The 22,980-nt window shown below is 34.0% G+C and overlaps 1 protein-coding gene across 2 annotated transcripts; it reads left to right on the top strand.

Annotated features, from left to right (window-relative positions):
* The first annotated feature begins 1,990 nt into the window (after nt 1-1,990).
* LOC104887441 (ABC transporter B family member 15) lies at nt 1,991-16,492 on the top strand. 2 transcript variants are annotated; one of them, XM_048638258.2, is made up of 8 exons: nt 1,991-2,192; nt 2,305-2,534; nt 6,939-6,993; nt 7,271-7,449; nt 10,229-10,686; nt 12,803-13,343; nt 13,922-14,842; nt 14,972-16,492. In XM_048638258.2, exons 2-8 carry the CDS (start codon nt 2,322-2,324, stop codon nt 16,355-16,357), a joined length of 3,753 nt encoding a protein of 1,250 aa, XP_048494215.1. In that variant the 5' UTR covers nt 1,991-2,192; nt 2,305-2,321; the 3' UTR covers nt 16,358-16,492. The 2 variants fall into 2 exon arrangements, with proteins under 2 accessions (XP_048494215.1, XP_010670369.2); XM_010672067.4 differs by having other exon boundaries at nt 1,991-2,534.
* The last annotated feature ends 6,488 nt before the right edge of the window (nt 16,493-22,980 follow it).

Genomic DNA, 22,980 nt, shown 5'->3' with positions numbered 1-22,980 from the left:
GCAGCGTTAGCTTTAGCTGGCGCTCGGCTGCGACTGTCAGGGGGAAGAGAGGGGTGGACAGTAGGCCCGGCAGGTTTTGGCGACGGAGTCCAGCCCTCCGGATACCCAACCAACTCGTTGCAAGTGGAGGAATCATGATCGTGCTTCTTGCAATGAGAACACGGGTTAAGAGAAAAACACTTGGTGGCCTCATGGCCCACCTTCCGACAATGACTACAAACCGGGCGCTCCCCCTTACCACAGCCACGCGACACTTGGACAACAAAACCAAGAACATCATCCGGCTTGTCTCCAACAGAACCACTAGACAACGACCAGACCCTCTTATCTTGCACAACCAATTGATAAGCCCGATCAAGAGTAGGCAAAGGATCGGTGGAAAGAATATTGGTGCGCCAGTGAGAATAATACGGAGAATATAAACCCATTAAAAATTCATGTAATTGACATTGCTCCCGTCTATGAGCATGAAGAAAACCCACAATACACTTAGAACAACATTGACAATTAATTAAAGGCTCATGACAAAATAATTCTTCCCAATAACTATTTAATTGACCATAATATTGAGAAAGAGACATAGATTTTGTTTGTTCGCACTTGGCAATGGCCATCCGTAATTGTTGAATACGAGGACCATTGACAAGCGCAAAACGAGTTTTAAGATGATCCCAAAGACGAGAGGCGTCACGAAATTCATAAAGGGTCGTTTTTACCTCGGGGTCAATAGTGTTAGTAATCCATGAAACGAGCATTGCATTAACTTGGCGCCAATCAGAAGAGGTGTAAGGAGGGACGGCTTCGGTGATCGTGCCATCGAGGAAACCAAACTTGCGCCTTGCTTCAAGGGCCATTTGAATATCAGCCGCTCAATCGTCATAATTGTCGTGACGAAGGCGGGTGGGAGTGATATAGTCCCCAGGTTTGTCACCGGCGGAGAGATAAAACGGAGAGCTAGGGAGATATTGAGGCGGTGGGGGTGGAGAAGGATCGTCGCTAGCCATGGTGGAGAAGAACCACTGCTGGGCGGCAAAAAACAGAAGAGAGAGAGAGAGAGAGAGAAAAAAAAATTAATCTAAGGCTCCGATACCATGTGAAATAAGAGAATAGGGTTTAATCTTGTGTTTCTCATTGATTGACTTTACAATATATATGATACAATATAAGGAAAGCCAACTAAGTTGTAGATCCTAAATAAAAGGAAAAGATATACACAAGAGGATATATACAGAATATATGCACACAATAATATCTCTAAAAATATCTCTAACAGAAGTAGAATACAATTGAAGAAAAAACATTCACCAAATAATAAATCAAAGTAAAAGAGGTAGGAAATTTGCACACCAAATTAAGACAAAGAGTGAAAATATTTCAAGGAAGGGAGCAAGGCATATGCATATAAGATAATTGTGCCTCAAGTAAAAGATTTAGGAAATTTGTCCCACTTATTTCTACCATTATTGTGCCTCATTCTTATTAGTTGACGCTTTGCCTCATTTTTTTTATTAAGATAAAAAGTTTATTTAAATTTAATAATGTAGAACAATAAAATTGACTGAAATATATAATTGTCAAAAGTATAGTCCACATGATACATGTGAGATAATAATAGTTTGTCCCACATTAAAGAATTAGAGAAAGGATGACTAACACATAAATTGATGGGTTACACCACATATCATCAATTGATTTTAGGACAAAACTCTGACAAACTTGTATGTGGTGACTGTGGTCACTCTCTCCTCCGATGTGTTGGTATGAAAAATATGGAGCAAATTCATGCATGGTTATAGTCTACCCACTAAATAAAAGAATTCCATTAATACCACCCTCCCTCTTTTTTCTTTTTTAATTGATGATGATAACTTGATAAGAATATGCTATTATTAATATATTAATATATACACACTAGGAGGAGTAAAGCCGAATCTATATTCCCCAAAAAAGGCTTCTCCACAGTCCACCTCCCGGGGCTATATATGATTCCTATGAACTTAGAATAACTAACAATATTTTTCCCTCAAAAATAAAATAAAAATGAACAGTATTTCCACCTACAAACAGCAAACACACCAATGTCCCCAGCTATATATAAGTATGATTCCCCACTCTCTCAAATAAAAAACGTTCTACAAAAAGTCCAAAAACATCATTTTTATGGAGAGACTTTCTATACATACTTCATACTTGTATGTCTGAACACTAAGAAGTTTCTGATTTTGTTTTTGTTTCTGGTAGTACAATTTTGTTCGTTTTCACTACCATTCTTTTGTTTTTGTCGCATTTTTATGTCAATGATAGGAAGTAACAAGGAGAGTATGGTGACGAAAAACAAAAAAGCGTCAATATGGACCATCTTCATGCATGCCGACGGTGTAGATTTAGTTTTGATGTTTTTTGGGTTGATCGGAGCCGTTGGTGATGGTTTTACATTGCCGTTGACATTGTTTATCACTAGTAAGTTGATGAACAATATTGGTGCTACTTCTAATCTTCTTAGCACCGATGTCTTCACTCACCATATTAACCAGGTTTGTTGATTGTTACTCCTTCTGTTCTATAAAGTTCTTACTACTTTTCGTTTAAAGGTTACAATAAATTCGTCTTAATTTGATCTTTTGTCTTTTTTTGGCAAATATATGTTTGCTTTTCACCTAAATTTACTAATTTAGTCATCTAACTTGCTAGACTAATATATTTCTAAGCTCTCTAAGACCTATATTTACACACTTCAAAATAAAGGGGTGTTACTCTCTACATTGTTATATTATGTTTTTAGTGGTAATTTGGAGAGTTATTCAATATAAGAAGTATTTTTATTTGATTTATTTTGACATATTTGGAACTTTTTATGTCTATTTTTAATGAGGTCATCACAATATATTTAATGGGTGATTGCGGTGGTACATGATCTATTGATCGGTAGCAATTGTACTTATCTGAAATTTAATTTACCTTTTGCTATTTTTAATTATAGAATCAACTATCTAAATATAAGCCATCAAAGTATTTTCATATGAAACTTTAACCGTAAATTTTAGTATTATACATGAACATGATATTGCTACCTCCTTGTACAAAGACCTTCTCTCTTTCTATTTTAAGCCGATTTATGAATTTCTTTAATATGTCAATTTACTACATATTTGGTAAACCTTTGCTCTTTTTACCTCTTATTCCACCACATAGGTTTCCTTTTTTATTTATTATGTGTTTTATCGATTTTCAAATAATTGCAATAATTTAACTTAGGAAAAATTCACAAGAGGAGGCGTCTCGATCAACTATTACCCATTTTTTTTATAAGTTCCAATTATGGATTATTCCATACATATCCCAAGTTTATCATCTTGTTATTTTTAATTTATAAGTCATGACTTACTTATAACGGAGTTAGAAGGTGAGATTCTAAACGTTGGTCTCAATTAATTTATAGGTTTCTATCCTTTGCTGGAAGTGTTCAAAAGTGGTAAACGTTTAATAATTTCACCTTCTAAGGGTGCGTTCTACTCAACTTAAAAAATTAAGTTTCAGGTTCAATAAGTTCAGATAAGTTCTGGTAAGTTGCAATAAAGTCTAACAAGGGCAATAAGTTCCAATAAGGTCCAATAAGTTCCAATCAGGTGCAATAAGTTCCAATCAGGTCTAATAAGGTCCAATAAGTTCCAATCATGTCTAATAAGGTCCAATAAGGTCCAAATAGTCAATGTTTAATAAACATTTGTATTATTGTCCATTATTTTGTTATTCATAATTTCATATCACTATTAGCTGATTAGTGTTATTATTAGAATTTTAATTAAAGTACCACAATGATTATATAGTATTATATTTGTATTAGTGTCTATTATTTTATTATTTATTTATATTATGTCTATTATTTTATTATTTATTTGTATTATGTCAATTATTTTATTATTCATATTACTATTAGCTGATTATGTTATTATTAGAATTTTTTATCAAAGTACCACAATATATAGTATTATACTTGTATTATTGTCTATTATTTGATTATTCATATTGCTATTGATAATATTATAATCATGGTCAAATATATAGTACCACAATGATTATATAGTTTTAAACAAGACTATTAGATATATTAGTGGTGAAAGTTATGTATAGGCAAATATATAAATAGTAAATTTTTTTGTTAAATTAATTATCATAAGAGATAATTAATAATCATTATTTTTTAAAGGACGAATTATAATAATTATTCCTCCATTAAAAATTTTGAGGGCTAATATTTACGTTAGTGGTAATATTTATGTTATTCATGGTCAATGTTTTTGTCTAATAAGGTCAAATAGGTCCAATAAGGTCTAATAAGTTTCAATCAGGTCCAATAAGGTATAATAAGTTTCAATCAGGGCCAATAAGGTCTAATAAGTTTCAATAAGGTCAATAAGTTCCAATGAGGTCCAATAAGTTCCAATCAGGTTCAATCAGGTCCAATAAGTTGAATCAGGTCCAATCAAGTTTAATAAGTTCCAATAAATTCAGTTCAGGTTCAATAAGTTCAGTTCAGATAAGGTCCAATAAGTTCAGGGCCAATAAGTTGAATAGAATGCACCCTAAATCGGTTATAAGTAACTCAAGACCTATGAAAATCACAAGATAATAAACTTGAGACCTGCAGAGAATAATTCATAGTTGGGACTTATAAAAGAAAATGGGTAATAGTTGAACTCTCTCTTATAAAATTTTCCTTTAACTTATTCATAAATCATTATTACTTTACTTTGACTATTTCTCTAACTAATGTTAATGTTATTATGAAAAACCTGATTACATTTTTCATATTTTACTTTTCATGATATTAAGCTTTTAAAAGTTTTAGCAATAAATAATTAGAGATATTAATAATCAAAATTTATTATAGTAAACGTATAAGTTAAACTATTGTATTGTTAAAGATAACAAAATTAATAATCATAATTTTAACAACTTGCTTTCTCCTACCCGAAAATCAAATATATGATCACACTTTTTCGCCCCTTTCCTTGGTTCTGATATTTACAATAACAAGGAAACACTTTTTTGGATGGAGATAATGCATATTAATAAACAAAAGTTTTTTTTTGATAATTAATAAACAAAAGTTAATATTAATAGTACTTGTGTTCTTATTTGTTATTCCTACTTTGAAATGTTTTTAAAAAAATTCTTATAGAAAATATTATTTTATTTGGACAATAAAAAGTCAGAGAGAATTGCTAGAAAGTGCAAGAGATAGTTCAAAAAGAAATAGAAAAGTTCCAAAAATAATACTCCTTCCGTCTCATAATATAGTGCCTACTTCATTTTTGGTGGGTTAAATTTTAAAATTCTTGACCAAATATTCTCATTATATACAAAAAAACCTACTTATGTGTGATCATGTTAGATTTGTATTAATGTGTACTTTCATAAAATCAACTTTTAATATTTTTTTATTAATACGGGATTGTAAAGGTCAAAATTATGTCTGGAAGACCGTGTAAAAAAGAAACAAGCACTATATTATAAGACGGATGGAGAAATAGAGAAATTCCAAAGAGTAAAAGAGAGTGCAAGAAGTTCCTTTAATTTCTTGTCATATTCCATATAAGAAGAACAAATAGGAAAAAAAAGTAGTTCTCAAAGCAAATTTGATAGTATAATATAGGTGCTTTATCATTTTGAAATTGTGGCAGATTAATTATGTTCTCTTAGTTTACATGTTAGTTGCTCGATTTCAAAATTCAATGTATATGAAGTATTAAGTTCTACCTACTGTTTTCAATTCTCAAAAATATAAATACATTTTCATGAAAACGATGATTCATTTATTGTCATATTTTTAACCAAAAAACTTAATCTATGCTATGTGTAATTTTTTTTTTAAGGGATATGCAATGTGTGAATTACATCTTCAGATGGACATTAATGTTTAGCGAGATCCAACAAAACTTGCAATATGAATTATCTTGTGGGTGGATATAGTATCATCAAATTTGAAATTTTTTTTCAGTTTTAATTCAATTTAAAAAGTTCTTCTCTATTTTACTTCATTTTACTTTTGGTAGATCTAGGTTGATCTTATATCCGTCTTTATCCAATCATACAGGTTCACTTGGTTTATTATACATTTATACTATACTAATGTTTCTAATTAATGGTCTTTCTCTTACCCCAAAAGTCAATTAAAGGAATAAGTTTTCACTAATTCTCTCGTTTCCATGGTTCTTGTGTGGCTATATTGACAAAGAATGTCTTTACAAAGCGAAAGGGGTGCTTTCTATGGGTCGAAATACTTATTGCACTCTATTGGGTATTGTCGATCGAATTACTTGATTTATTAATTTCTCTATTTGTACATGTTTTCTAGTTCTCATCATTACATAACAAGTATCTTGAGTAAATTTTAGCTAGCTAGTTTTTTTTTCCTCATAAGTCTATTTGATGTATTTTGTGAACTATACTCTGGGTAAGGCTCACATATCACATATGTCATATCAGTTGTTGGTCTAACACAAACACAGCAAGTGCTACTTCATGAAAAGTTCTAGTGAAGTACTACCTCCCGCGAAATGGGGAATGAACTTACCTAGCTCTTTCCAACTAAATGAACATTTCATGTGAAGTTCTACTTCCCATAATCAAATATTCCTATATTCAACTAAAAGACTACAAACTGTACATTTCTCCATGATAGAAAATAATTGCACTCTTATATGATTTCGTATTGAATTGTTTCTTCAATGTATATTTACAAGGTTCTTTTGAAGTAATAATGTAAGAAGTTATAGTTCATATTTCTTGCACTACTTATGACTTATGTGATGATCTTGAGAAGTAACAAACTCAACGCCTTTAATTTGTTAGTGTAAGGGATTGTTGGGAAAAAGAAGTTGCTATTTTCACATAGTAGTTGTATTTAATATGTTTGAATAAATTTTGGGTGGCAGAATGCAGCAGTTCTATGTATGGTGGGAGCAGGAGCATGGATTCTTTGTTTCCTTGGTGCGTTTTCAGTGTTTTACACATTTTATACTTCACAATCCTCTAACATAATGACATATCTTGACTATTTTTTATTTTTGCTATTTCATGTTAATTGATGAGAAATATTTCTTATTTGTTGACTTTCTATATTTGGTTGGATAAACTAGGAAGCAAAATTTCATGTCCAGAAACTTCAGTATATCTATTACTATTATTATTGTTGTTGTTTATTAATTTAATGAAATCATTGATCTTTAATTATTTTCTAAAGTATATTCAATTAAATGGTTGGTAGAGGGATATTGTTGGACAAGGACAGCTGAAAGGCAAGCTGCGAGAATGAGATACAGATACTTGAAAGCAGTGCTAAGGCAAGATGTGGGCTACTTCGATTTGCATGTTGGTAGTACTTCTGAAGTCATCATTAGTGTTTCTAGTGATAGCCTAGCCATTCAAGATGTAATAAGTGAAAAGGTAAACCTTTCTTGTCACGAATGTTGTTTTATTCTTTTAATCATTATTTTTCTTCGTGTGTCTTTTGCTAGCAAGCAAGATTTTATTTTATCTTATTTTTCTCATTGCGTTCTCACCTAAAATAAGTAATTTGGTTTTGACCTACCGTTTTTTCACTCAGTACCTCTTTAGAATTTTAAAATTTATGGGTTACCTCTATAATTTAAAAATGCATCAAATACTCTTACTATTTTAATAAAATTCACGAAATACCCTTAATACTAACATCGTCAAGTTTTCGTTAGTCATTAATCCTAATTAACCCCTAAACCCTAACACTATTCCCTAACACTAACCTCAACCCCTAACCTCTAACTCCCTAAATCCTAACCCTTAACTCTAACCCTAACCCTCTAACACCTAGCCCCTCTCCGCACCCCCGTATCCCAACAGCCCCCACCGCTCTCCCACCCACGCGCAGTCCCCTCCCCCCCCCCCTTCCCCCACAGATTCTCGCCTGTGAAAAACACGAAAATGAGCTGTTTAGTGGATCCTAACTCCTACGAAGAGAGTGAAGAAATGGTGGGTGAACAAGTTGCGAAGCTTCAATTGAGTTATGGAGGGGGAATGTGAAAGTAATTGCGATTTATCTGCAAGGAAGATTTAGAGAGTGAAGGTTCACCAATCAAAGAATTCAAGGGAGGGGATGGGGGGCTGCGTCAGTGGGGGCTGTAAGGGTGGGGGGAGGGGGTTGCGGGGGTGGGGGGATCGTGGGGAAAGGTAGGGGAGGTGGTGGTGGTTGGGTGGTCACGATTAATGCATTAGGGTAGGGGTTAAGGGTTAAAGTTAGAGGGTTCAAATTAGGGTTAGAGTGGTTAATTCGGGTTAATAACTAAGGGAAACTTGACGTTGTTAGTCATTAAAGGAATTTCATGAATTTTATTGAAATAGTAAATTAAAGATACTTGGTGCATATTTAAAACTATAGGGGTACCCCATGAATTTTTGAATCTAGATTGGTCTGATTTGGTGGACTTTTTAAAATTGAACTTTGACAATATTTTGATACTAATTTGTAAGAGAAGACATTGATATAAGATCTCATTGGAATCATTTTGTTGTATACTCTTTAGAGGTCCAATTTTCATAATTTTTACTAATATGAAATTGAACAATTATGTTATTAAGTAACTTAAATAAGAAGGTCTGATAAGAATATGGCTGGTTTGGTCTTATATAATGTGAAGAGAACGCAACCTAATCATGTTCTCCCTTTCGCCTAGGCTTGGAATGCATGGTAGCCTAGTGGTAGGCATGCCTATCTCTCGCATCTTGGTTATGGGCTTGAGTCTTATCAAGGATGACGGGGTTGGGGGTGTTAGTGTTTAGTCTCTCACCTCTCCTTTTTTTTTTCCAGATTTCTAGCTCACCGGTGGCCTGAGCTCCCTTACTCATCTGAGGTTGCCAGTGAGCATCTTTCGTCAAGATTAACAACCTAGTTTGGTTGAAGAAATGAAGATATAAACAAATGAATCCCCTCTTTGGTTGGACTAAAAATATTTTTAATAGAGAATTATTTTCCAATAACATATACAATTGTTCATTAGTCTATATTATTTGATTTCTTGTGAGAGAAGTTAAAGATTAGATACGACATACAAAAATAGAAGATAAATGATGGATGAGAGAAGAGAAATAAGAATGTAACGAATACAAAGAAAAATGTGAAATACTTTTCTAGTTTAGGGCCCACAAGTCCACCTACAACTCCACCATTGTTATTATTATATTGTCCGTTTTGGACTAATCCGTATGGATTTATTTTTGGGCTCCTTCCTAAAAGATCTTATACTAATATAGTTGGTGAACTCTTATAAAGTAGGTATTTTCCGTCGTAGGGTAACACTAAGAGCTACCCACATCTCATGCACCACGCCTCTAAGCTGTGTCTGCAACTCACAGGTTTCCGCTCTATGCTTCCGGGTTGTACCCCTTGACTATAACCACATGTCTGTGCACTAACTGTTAGAGCTAACTAGTATGATATTGTCCGTTTTGGGCCTAACCTACACGAGTTATTTTTTCGACTCCTTCCCAAAAAGTCTCATACTAATGTAGTTGGTGAACTCTTATAAACTACTAACTTCTTCTTATCTCTACGATGTGGGACTTGAGACTAGGTAAGTCATGGAATGGGAATAATAGGTGTGGTTGAGAGAGAAAAAGCCAAGATGTGAGGTGTTTGGGTAAACACAGGTTCGGGTGATTAGGTTAGATCGGGGAGATCTTGGAAACCTTGTAATTTATTGTATCATATACATCATTGAAAGTCATAGTTCATTGGTTCGTGGTTTTTCTACCGGTTCTCGAGTTTCCACATTAAATCTTCTTGTGTAATCCTTATTGTTGTTTCTTTTGTTAATTCTGATTTACTATTACCTGCAAATACATAATTGAGTATGCCACCGATCCTAACACCTAGATCATTGACAGTTGTTTTCCATCCATTACAAACTTGATAAAAGAAAATAGGAAAGATAGTTTTCTAGACTCTAAATGGTCTAAGCGTTAAGTATGTTTTGATTACAGAGTTTTTCTTTATAAATTTCTATGTGGGTTCTTGTAAGATACAATTTAACGTGTATACTTGAAGTATTACCTTGTAATGCTGTTAATTTCTAAGCACTACTAGTCAAAGTTTGATTTTGCAGTAATTTTGACGTTCATGTTGGATGGATGGAATACCATGTAGCTTATTCTCTTATCTTTTACCTCAATGTTGCGTTGTGGTATAAATTAGGTACCAAATTTTGTGATGAACACATCCACTTTTATCGGAAGCTATTTGGCGGCATTTCTGTTGCTATGGAAGCTAGCAATAGTTGGGTTCCCCTTCATCATTCTCCTCATTATTCCGGGGTTGTTGTACGGCAGAATATTGATGGGTTTAGCTAGAAAGCTAACTCTCGAATACAGTAAGGCAGGAAGCATAGCAGAGCAAGCAATATCTTCTATAAGAACAGTGTATGCATTTGTAGGAGAGAGGAAAACAATGACCAAGTTCTCAACCGCTTTGGAAGGGTCAGTAAAGTTGGGGCTTAAGCAAGGTTTGGCTAAAGGTTTGGCGATTGGTAGCAACGGTGTGAGCTTTGCCGTTTGGGCCTTCAGTACTTGGTATGGCAGCAAGCTTGTCATGTATCATGGTGCTCAAGGTGGTACTGTCTTTGTTGTCGGCGCTGCGCTCTCTGTTGGAGGACTGTAAGTTCCTTTACAATTACTATTCTTTCTTCAAACTTTGGGTGGTTGGGTTTCTTTTTATTTTTTCGTTATTGATCCAAAATGTATGTCATATGCTAAAGTTGGTATTACCTTTGTTGTTGGTTAGTTGGTGCTACCATTACGTTATCCCAAAGGAGGGGAGGGGGTTGTTTTGCATTTGTACTAGATTGATTGTTATAACGGACGTGAGAAAGAAATAAATAATGAATGTAAAACAATGAAAAACAAATAACAGACTTACGTAGTTCACCAATTTGGCTACGTCCACGGGCCAAGAGATAATATTTTATTATGTGAGGACGGAAAACCAGATTACAAAGAGAATTAGACGAAGTTCGTAGTCTAAAACAATTAAGTAAATAACCTATTTATACTCCCGCGTCAAAAATGTGTTTTTTGGAGAAAAGGGGCCTCCGGCTGATCAGGTCGGGCGACATCCGCTGGATCGAGCAGTATTTACTAATCCCTGAATCGTTGCGGGTCCGATCGGAGGACCTCGCCCGATCATTGTTCGCTAAGTGCGCCCGATCGGGCGAACACACCCGATGCCATCGGGACTTCCGAAATCATCCTGCTAAACGTTTTGTCTCGGGCCTGATCAGGCGAACCTCAAAAACTTCCCTTTGACGTATTTTGACGAACATATTCAAGGTACTATTCTTACATTGATATCTCCCATATTCTTATGTTAGAGGATATTGGACCGTAGGTTTATATCTACGGGCAAGGCCCATTAGGTTAAATTTATTAGGTTAAGTTTATGTTATGTTCTATATATAAGTAATGTAATTGTAATTAATGACTAATGAGGGTATAATAATACACCGTCTCTTCTTTCTATATTTAACATCTTATCGTTACTCATGATAGTTTCAGATAATTTGGATAAACAATGGAGAGTATAGGAATCATCTAGCTTCTTCATAACAAATACTATATCTATACATGAAATTACGTTTAGTCAATTATATTATATATAACTTGTGCAGATGCAGATCATACACTATCCATAATGTTCTCAGTTTATCAGCTACAAGAATATAAATAATGATGTGAACCTTATTCACTAAAGAATAAGTTCTAGGGAAAAAATCTAACGCATATCAAAAGTCGCTGGTATGTTGATCCAGGATTTATCCCAGTGTATAGTTCACGGATTTTGCTAGTGCTCCGCTTTATGTATTGTAGATAGTGCACCTTTGTAGGCTGCCTTATTCAGGAAAGTTAATCTTTTTCTGTAACAAGAATTTTCTGTTTTGGCAAGTGTATCTACTTTTGCTTCTAAGTGTTTCTTTTTATATACAAAGTCAATGACTTGTGCCTCACTGGAGTGCCACATTCAGGAATCTTACTGAAAGTGCAAATGATCAGGAAAAAAAGGGGGATAGAGAGAGAATGAGGAAGAATAAAGGAAAGGAAGCATTTTGGATGGTCGAAATGAAAGACTTATAAGAGCATCATTAAGTCCTATTTAATTTTGAGAGATTTTGTATAGGTATCAGGATATGTAATCACTAACTAAACTAATTAATTAGGTCAAATGCTTTTCATTTTACCCTTAAAGTGTGCTTGGGTGAAGGAATATGTATGAAGGGAGGGGAAATGGAAAGAAAGACAATTTGAAGGGTACTTTAAACTGTGCTTTTTAATAATCTAAATCTTCAAGCGATAGGGAAGGAAAATGTTTTCTTGTAAAAACTATGATGGTCAAACCTTTTGAAGTCGGAGACATTGCTCTATTTGGAGCTATCGTCATGGATATAAAAAAAATAATTGTTAACTAATAGTGATACTGTAAAAAAAAAAAATAGCTTTTGTCAATTCCATGATAGTGAAACTTAAACACATGTTTTTTCAAAAAAATGTCCACTACCACTTGTTACACCTCCAAAGTGTTAATGGAAATTTGTGCAGCAAACCACATACATGGGGATGAGACATTCTTCACAAAAAATTATTGTCAATACCACCATTTATTACCATCTATCAGACGGGCCTTTGAGTCTTTATATTATCTCACACTAACAATTGTTAGTGTTGGACATAAATTTTGATCTTAATCATTTCTTGATGTTTGGACTAATGTTATCTATAGGGCTCTTGGTTCCGGTCTATCAAACATCAAGTACTTCTCAGAAGCTGCTTCAGCTGGAGAGAAAATAATGGAGGTCATAAAGAGAATACCGGAGATTGATTCTGAAAATATGGAGGGACTTACCTTGGACAATGTTTCCGGGAAGGTGGAGTTTAAGCATGTCGAGTTTGTTTACCCTTCAAGACCGGAATCTATAATTTTTCGGGACTTTTCACTGCAAGTTCCTGCAGGGAAGACGGTAGCTTTAGTCGGGGGAAGTGGCTCGGGTAAATCCACTGCAGTAGCTTTGCTCCAAAGGTTTTATAATCCACTTGGTGGGGAGATACATTTAGATGGAGTGTCTATTGATAAGCTGCAACTCAAGTGGTTGAGATCACAGATGGGGTTAGTGAGCCAGGAACCTGCACTTTTTGCCACCACAATTAAGGAGAACATACTTTTTGGCAAAGAAGATGCTAGTGTGGAAGAGGTTATTGAAGCTGCAAAAGCATCTAATGCCCACAATTTCATTAGCCAATTGCCTCTAGGCTACGATACACAGGTATGTATACCGTATACGTGCTATCGCATGCACGTAAATGAAGTAGTTCTTATTTTTCTTCAAATATTAGTTGCCTAAGTAACATAGAAAGTGAACTTGATAAATGTCTAATCCGAATTATTATGTCTCACTAGGATGCACTAATTCATAGACTAATAGATATGTAACAGAGTTAGATAGCCTTCATTCTAATTGTGAATATTTATGTAATAAGATGTAAAATAATTGACGTAACCACGTGCTGGTAAGGCTTTATAGTATATGTCAAACGGGTCACTTGTGCTTCTTACTCCACCCAAAGTTGGTGTTCCTACTTATGTGTAAATTTTAGAATTATCTGATGTGCTTTCAGAATTTTTTTTTTTGATGTGGTAGAAAATAAGGAAATGTCTAGGTTAATTAGGGTGCATATTTTTTCAGATGATGAAAATGCAACCTTAGAGGCTTGTTGTTGCTACATGCATTATATCTTTCTTGTCTTCAAGCTAAGAATGTGCTATAACACATGTAATTTGTTATCAAGCTTTACTATACTATTGGAGTAGGAATTGCTTATTTATCATGTACCATGTATGTAGGTTGGAGAAAGAGGAGTTCAAATGTCAGGAGGACAAAAGCAAAGGATAGCAATAGCAAGAGCCATAATAAAGAAACCTCGCGTCCTTCTCCTAGATGAGGCCACTAGTGCTTTAGACTCCGAATCAGAAAGAGTTGTACAAGACGCCCTTGACATGGCTGCTCTGGGACGGACCACAATAGTCATTGCCCACCGACTGTCTACAATTCGAAATGCTGATATCATCGCAGTCCTCCAAAATGGGCAGGTAATGGAGATTGGTTCACATGATGTGTTGATGCAACGCAAGGAGGGGTTGTACACTTCACTTGTCCGCTTACAACAGATGGAAAAATCTAAAGATGAGAAACTAGGTGTACCTCATCCTTCCACTTCAAACTCATCCATTCTCAACAATATTGAGTCAAGATATAGTACGAGTAGCCGTAGACTCTCCTTGGTGAATAGGTCGAGTTCAGCTAACTCAGTTACGTCAGTTGATGACTCGATCGATGAACTTGATATTAAGCCAACGGGTGAAGAGAAATTTCTTGCACCATCATTTAAAAGATTACTGGCTCTGAATGCACCTGAATGGAAACAAGCGACTTTGGGGTGTATTGGTGCCATGCTTTTTGGGGCAGTCCAACCACTTTATGCATTCGCTATGGGGTCGATGATATCTGTGTATTTCTTGCCAGATAATGAAGAGATTAAGAGGCAGACTACCATATATGCCTCATGTTTTCTTGGTTTAGCAGTGTTCACATTGTTGGTGAATATAGTTCAGCATTATAATTTTGCGTACATGGGTGAGTTCTTGACTAAGAGGGTACGAGAAATGATGCTTTCCCGGATGCTTACTTTTGAAGTTGGATGGTTCGATCGAGATGAAAACGGTACTGGTACTATATGCTCTAGGCTTGCTAAGGATGCCAATGTGGTAAGTGTACCTATTTTTATTTCGTGGGATTTTTACTAGTTATTCTTCATAAACAAAGAAAGAAAAATTATTGTCTTAGGCGTAGAAAACTACAAACTCATATTTTGAGTGTTTTTGGACTATTTGTAGGTGAGATCTTTGGTGGGAGATAGGATGGCTCTTGCAGTTCAAACCATTTCAGCAGTTGTAATAGCATTCACAATGGGCTTAATCATTGCTTGGAGACTAGCCATTGTCATGATAGCAATCCAACCCCTTATTATAATCAGTTTCTACACAAGACGAGTTCTACTTAAAAGCATGTCAAAGAAGGCAATCAAGGCCCAAGATGAGAGTAGCCAGTTGGCTGCTGAAGCTGTATCAAACCTCCGTACCGTCACTGCTTTTTCATCCCAAGCCCGTATCCTAGCAATGCTCTCAAAAGCTCAGGAAGGCCCTCGAAAGGAAAGTATTCGACAGTCATGGTATGCAGGCATTGGACTTGGGACATCTCAAGGCATGAACATATGTGCTTGGGCCATGGATTTTTGGTATGGTGGTAAGCTTATAGCCCAAGGATACCTCACTGCCAAGGAATTGTTCGAGACCTTTATGATCCTAGTTAGCACAGGCCGTGTCATAGCTGATGCCGGGAGCATGACTACAGACCTTGTAAAGGGGGCGGATGCAGTCCGGTCAGTTTTTGCTGTCTTAGACCGTATCACGCACATTGATCCTGATAATCCTGAAGGGTACATTCCTCAAAAAATAAGCGGTCACATAGAGATCCGCGATGTGGATTTCTCATACCCTACTAGGCCGGACGTGGTGATCTTCAAGGGCTTCTCAATCAATATTGAAGCTGGGAAATCAACAGCATTGGTTGGCCAAAGTGGTTCAGGCAAGTCAACCATCATTGGATTGATTGAAAGGTTCTATGATCCTCTTAAGGGATCCGTTAAAATCGATGGACGTGACATACGAACATACAACCTTAGGTCCTTAAGAAAGCATATAGCTCTAGTAAGCCAAGAACCTACATTATTTGCTGGTACCATAAGGGAGAATATAATCTACGGAGCCAGTGATAACGTCGAAGAATCAGAAATCATCGAGGCAGCGAAGGCAGCCAATGCAGATGATTTCATATCTGGACTAAAAGATGGGTACGATACATGGTGTGGAGATAGAGGAGTTCAATTATCAGGAGGACAAAAGCAAGGAATAGCAATAGCAAGGGCTATTTTACGAAACCCTGCTGTATTATTGCTAGATGAAGCAACAAGTGCACTTGACAGTCAATCAGAAAAGATTGTGCAAGATGCACTTGAAAGAGTCATGGTTGGTAGGACAAGTGTTGTAGTGGCTCATAGATTGAGTACCATACAAAATTGTGATCTCATTGCTGTGCTGGATAAAGGGAAGATTGTAGAGAAAGGAGCACATTACTCTCTTTTGGCTAAGGGACCCAAAGGGGCTTATTATTCATTAGTGAATCTTCAAAGAACATCATATCCTGAAAGTAAAGAAATTTAGGAGATTAATATGCAATGTTAGATTTCCCATCTTTACAAAAATGTAATATTAACCAATGGAGCTTCACTGGGGAGCTTCATTTGGGTGTTAATTAGATGTATAATTTTATATATATATGACATATTTAGCTTCCAAGATTGAGTGAATACCAAATTCTTGAAAGGGATATGTAGTAACTAGTACGGGATATTCAAAAAAATACAACCAAACAAACCATATTACATACAGTATTAGATACGTACTAAAATTACTTTAAAATTGATATCATGAAAGTTAATGAGAGACTGATTAAACGATTCCAGTCACTACCAAAGTTACAACCAAACAAACCATATTACATACAATATTCTTTTCTATATTTTCTTATATTATTTCGTCATTGCCTTCTTTATTCCTCCTTTTAAAACTATGCTTCTTTCCTTAATTTGAAAATGACGGATTGTATATTCGGTAAGTCTTGCGTGGGACAAGCCAAATATGTGTCATAGTGAACCTTTTTTTTCATATAATCATATTTTATAATTTATCGTTACTCTTATGTAGGTCATATTTGGTAAAGTATTTTTTCATTAACTTTTGGCTTTTTAATTTAGTCAAACAACATTGATTGTTTGGTTATTGGATTTTTAGTTGGCTGAAAAGCTAGCTTTAAAGCCAAAATGAAAAAGTTGGTTTTTAAGCCAAAATAATTAAAAAAAAGCTGGGCAGAGCAGCTTTTTTGATTAACTTTTGACTTGTTAGTCCACAAACTCTCTAATAAACAACCCCAACTAATTTTATCAAACACTTTTACAAACAGCTAGCTTAAACAACCAACTTAATAAACTAATATATATAGTCAATGCTTCCATCCAGTCAAACAAGCTAACTAAACCAGCCAAAAGGCAATAGCCAACAGTCAGCGGTCGATTGCCAAACAACCCCATAGTACGCCTTGTGTATTTTTTTGTTCGTCCTACTTGGAATTTTGACACTGTTCACTATTAAAGAGAATCTTCCAAGTTCTTCTCAATATATAAGAAAAATGTAGTCATGTGGCTGTTTTGGTTGATTAGTCTGAATAAGTACTTTACTAGTATTAAATCCTTATAATTTTTACTAATATATTAAAAGATATTTAAGGTCATAATTGCATAGGGAAACCACGGGCACAATTAAAGTAGGAAAAACAAAAAAAAAATATGGAGAGAGCCTTGTTGCACTTATTATGACATTTCCTTCATCATTCATGGCAACATCATGTGTTGATGGTGTTCATGAAAGAATGGTGGCACAAAGATGATGTTTGTGAAAGAATGGCGGCAACAACGGTGATGTTGGTGGTGGTCGGGATTGTGGGTGCATGGTGGATTAGTGGGTATTTTTGGTGGACGAATCACATAGATTAATTATCTAATCTAAGTGTTTCATTTTGATTAAATGCCCTTTTATTTTGTAAGTGAGATCTCCAACTTTCTCTCTCTAAAAACATTGATTTGTGCATCTTTTTTCTATGCTGCACTTATTTATAAACGGATATTAGTATTTCTATAGTATTTGTAACTAGTTACACTTATTTTTCTTACAATCACTCTTTCTTCCATTAATTTGCCATAATCAAATTAGCTCTTACAACATAGTACTCTTTTTTCTTATGTAGTCATCCTTATTACAACCTATAATTGTTCATCTTTACCATTAACTCCACACCAAGTCCATAAAAGATTTTTTTCTCAAAACTAAAACCAATTGTTGTACTAGTCTCACTCAGGTTACCATAGATAAATGTCCTTTTCTATTTCACTAAGAGACTGTAAGGCCCAGAATACGCAAATCAGGCATATTCTGAAACAAAGGTAGAGTCCGAAAAATTATAAGACATGGAAACGAGACATTTGTCAAAAAAAGCCTCATTTGACAAGTAGAGGAAAACACCGGCCACCTTATATTACCAATTTACTCCCATTTAATTTGACATACAATTATTGGTGTTGGAACCCAAGGTGTCCCTCAAGAAAGGGGTTGAATTGAGTGGCTAAATTTAATCGTTTTTCGCAAAAACTTTTGTTATAGCACTGTGCCTAGCACTGTATTATCTGATCGTAATTCTTCGATTTAAAGTTTTGCGAAAACTAAAATGTAACTCAATATGAAATCAATGATCAAACACCAGATATAACGTGGTTCAATTTCACCTCTGAGATCTACGTCCACACAAACCAAACTCTTTTATTATTTGAATCCTAAAATATCACTCTTGATACAATAATAAGATTCCCCCACTACTAACCCTAGTAGTGCTTCCCAACACTTAACTCTATGTGTTGTTACTCTCTGTAATAATGAAATTATAGAAAGAAAAGATCCTCAAAAGCTTGCTTCTTATTCAAGCAAATTAGAGGACAATTACAAACTTCGAATAGTTACTCAACCTGACTAGAACTCTGTGCTATACTATGTGCCTTAGGAAACTGTTTTTAGCTCTCGAAATCTCCGATTATTTTCTCTGAAAACGTGAGTTATGAAACTGAGTTCTAAACCCTTTTATACCTTAAGGACTGATCAAAAATCCTTCTCAAAGATAGGTTTATCTTTTACTCCTTAATTTAAGGGATAAAAACCTTTTCTTTTTAGAAAACAAATTAACTTTATTTTCTCCATCTATATCTTTAACTCTAAAGAGATATAACTCAATGTTTATCCAAAACTTTGATAACCAAATTTGTTTTCTTTTTATCTTTATACACACTCCTTTTATTTTCGAAATCCTTTTCCAAACTGGTTTTCTTAAATTCGATTTTTCCAAATCTTATTTAAAATCGGTTTTATCAAAAACTCGTTTTTATTGAAAATCCTTTCATAAATCCTTTTTTTTACTAAAACTTTATCAAAACCGTTTTCTTTAATAATCCTAAATTTCGAATTACTATTTCCTTTTAATATAGATATGTAAAATTAACATGTTTATTTATTTCCTTAACTCTAAGAAAATAATAATGATCCTAAATTCACATTTCTATATTTGGCACACAATATATCGCATAGTTCTAATATATTACATTTGCATATAGTAACTAAACTTGGAACACAATCTTGATTATTCATTTCTTCAAAGTCTTCATTCATTCATTGATTTCGAAGCTTGATAAACTTTCCTAAACTTTCTTGAACAACTATTACAATCATTCATGTTATATAGAACATACTCCCTCCGTTCTTTATTAGTTTACCCGTATTCCTTTTAAGGGTGTCCCTTATTAGTTTACCCCTTTCTTTTTTTGTTATTTTTGGAATGGGACCACAAACTTTTCATCACACATATATTCAACTTTAAGTATAAATAATCTTTTCTCTCTCTTTGTATACCCCCACAATACTATTCCTTCTAAAACTCTGTGCAAAAGAAAGGGGTAAACTAATAGAGGACGGAGGGAGTATTATTTATTATCATCAAAACTTATGCAAACATGCACATGTGCAACAACTGGTAATCACCAATCTAATGCAATCTCTTTCTTGAGTATTACCACTCCCTAATATTGATGTGGACCGGGAATAATGAATCATATGCAATCCTCATTGGATAAGGCATGAAATTCTACTACCGTTCCAAGTAGGATATACTTTACACTCCTAATCATATATCTACCTATAAAAATTATTTGGGAAGCTAGATAACATGGTAAACGAGAACAATGAACGTAAAACCGGCGCAGAGAAGTTGTGCATGGACTTGCAGGCTTGCAGCTCCTAATTTATCGATTCTTTATCGAAAACATAAGTTCAACAAGTACTCACATCAAGGTTTAGGCTATAATTAGTTCACCAGATTTTTATTCATTTGATCTGGTGTTATTTTTTCTAATCTGGATTTTTTTTTATCTGATCATTTATAAAACATTTATTACTAGCATTATTATGACTTTGTATTGCAGTACTAGTATTATTGTTACTATTGTCATTTTATTACTATCACAACTTCTTGTAATAATAATAATAATAATAATAATAATAATAATAATAATAATAATAATAATAATAATAATAATAATAATAATAATAATAATAATAATAATAATAATAATAATAATAATAATAATAATAATAATAATAATGATAATAATAATAATAATAGTATATTTCCTCCGTTTCCTAAAGATCTTCCCACTTTCCGTTTAAGGGTGTTTCCAAAAGATCTTCTCACTTTTGCTTTATTCCTTATTTGGCAAAACAAATTTCCCTATTTACCCTCTCATGTCACTATCATATGGTCCACTATTACATTATTAATTCAATTTTACTCCCTTTCTCTCTCCTACTTTAACCCCTTTTTATTTGTTTATTTATCTTAACCCCTTTCTCTCTCCTACTTTACTCACACCATGCCCCACACAACTTGATTTTCCTTGGTATCTGTAGGAACAGTAAGTGGGAAGATCTTTAGGAAACGGAGGGAGTAGTTAGTTTTTTTAAAAGAACACATAGTATATGAACATATAATTAAAAAAAATAAAAGAACACATATTTTAGGTTTATTCATGTCTAAGGTCTGTTTATAGTAAGAACATAGGTAGTAATGAAAAGAACATATAATATATGATGATAAAATATGAACATATATTAAAAGAGCATATTTTAAAAGTAAAACATAAATGTTATTTAATATTGATGGCATGTCCGGATTTAACTAACATGTTCTTTGTGATTACTTATATTGTTCTTTTTATTATAAATAAACATATAAATTATACATAATCATATGATCTTGGACGAAATTGTTAATTATTCTTCTTATATCGTTGTCATGCTCTATATGCATTTTGTTTTCAAAAGTAAGTTGAAATTCCTTGTATGGGGAAATTTAAAGGCTAATGTCAATTCCATGCTACTCATATTTTATAGTACACAGTAGGTAAAATATGTCGAAATATCACAAACTATGACTTGGGTGTAGGGAGCGGTCAGAGCACCATAAATATTAACTAGTAGTAAAAACATCACAAAGTATTAATGTTGGTGTAAAACGTATCATTAACTATGTTGGAGGTTAGAAAGTTAACCTTAATATTATAATATGTTGAACTGAATCTACAATCCAAATATATATGAATAGGATTCAAGCCTCATGATCATGATCTTTTGTATAGTTTATATCTAAATTAAACAACCCTGGCTGCGGAAATTCGTACAAATTAATCTTCGATTTTGTCCAGTAATATTTTTTTCCTAGGTGACCTTAGGGGCAATCAAAAGGAGCATAAAGATGGTGACAAGTTCCTTAAAGAATTGGTACAAACAGGTTTAAATGTCTTAAAGTGGACAACTGCAAGACATATAAATTGTTTTTTTGACAGTGAGACATATAAAATGTAGTAGGCGTTGTTTTACTTAAAACTCTTTGATTGCTAAATTGTGTAAATATAAGTTTTCCAAAAGCCACCTGAAACCCCTTTCTTTGTTTCTCTCACCCACTCCCTCCAATAATTGGGGTTGATGGGCATGATGGCCCCATTTAAGATTTCTAAAGTCCATAGAGATTGTGCTTTTGTGCATGAAGTCAGTGTGTCTGTAATTACACGATCTTCGAGTAAATTATATCTATACAAATATATTAAAAGACGTGCGTGACAATGTATATACGTCATGTGGCACCTCTATTACTCCACTAGAATTGTTCAATGTGTACATCAATTAACAAAAGTAAAATTAGCTTGTAATAAGATTTGAACCCGTGACCTCTTATTATTATGCATGACACAATTACCATCTCAAACAACTTTTAATCATGCTTTAAGTGTCCACATTATTATATTTGTACCTTTTAAATGTTGAGTTTTCCTTAATATATTTTAATTGGAATGCAAAAAAATGCATATCAAGTTCAGAAACCAGTACCAACTCGGAGCAACATCCGGGCCCAAATACTAGTTGTATATATGTAAATAGGGTATATGAGTAACATTATTCAAATATTTGGAGAATATGGTGAGCGTATTTGGTAATTTCCAGAAATTAGGAAGTTTAGAGAGTTAATTTTATTAAAATTATTAAACACGTCACTAGTATATGCAAATAGTATGTTATATTCGATACAAATTTCAAAATTTTCGTACTTAAATAATTCAAAGCTCGCATAAACAAAAAAGATGTAAATTTAAATGAGGGGATATTACAAAATCTAATGTTATGGTTAGTGATTACTCAGTTGGACTGTTGGAGTGATATCACCACAAAAGCTATAAGGCACCTACAGGGCACAGGCCATTTGTTAGATGAAATTATTATGTCATAGTGGGGTAATAAGTACTACTATTATCAAATGAATGAATCATGAATGTTATAAGTTGTGGTGCTCTGAAATTTGAAGATTTTGAACATGCCATTCCAATCTCCCAATCCAATGACCAATCTATTTTGCAATCTTTCATGAAGCTGACTAGGTTACAGTATACTTGTGAATTTCATTTGACTTTTTGTGGTTCAAATAGTGACCATTTCCTAGGGACCAAAATTTCCTCTCCTAGTGCAGCTTTCTTCAGAAATACCCAACTGTCCATTCTAAAAAAACAAATGCCATACTTGAGAAACCTTTTTTTAGAGGGAGGGAGGGGGGGTTGCGAAGTAAAATATAATGTAATGTCTCA

Source organism: Beta vulgaris, chromosome 2 (assembly GCF_026745355.1).
Source record: "Beta vulgaris subsp. vulgaris cultivar EL10 chromosome 2, EL10.2, whole genome shotgun sequence".
In the NCBI taxonomy this organism is placed as follows: Eukaryota; Viridiplantae; Streptophyta; class Magnoliopsida; order Caryophyllales; family Amaranthaceae; genus Beta; species Beta vulgaris.
Note: the sequence above shows the minus strand (reverse complement) of the source record. Positions and strands in the feature narration are given on the sequence as shown.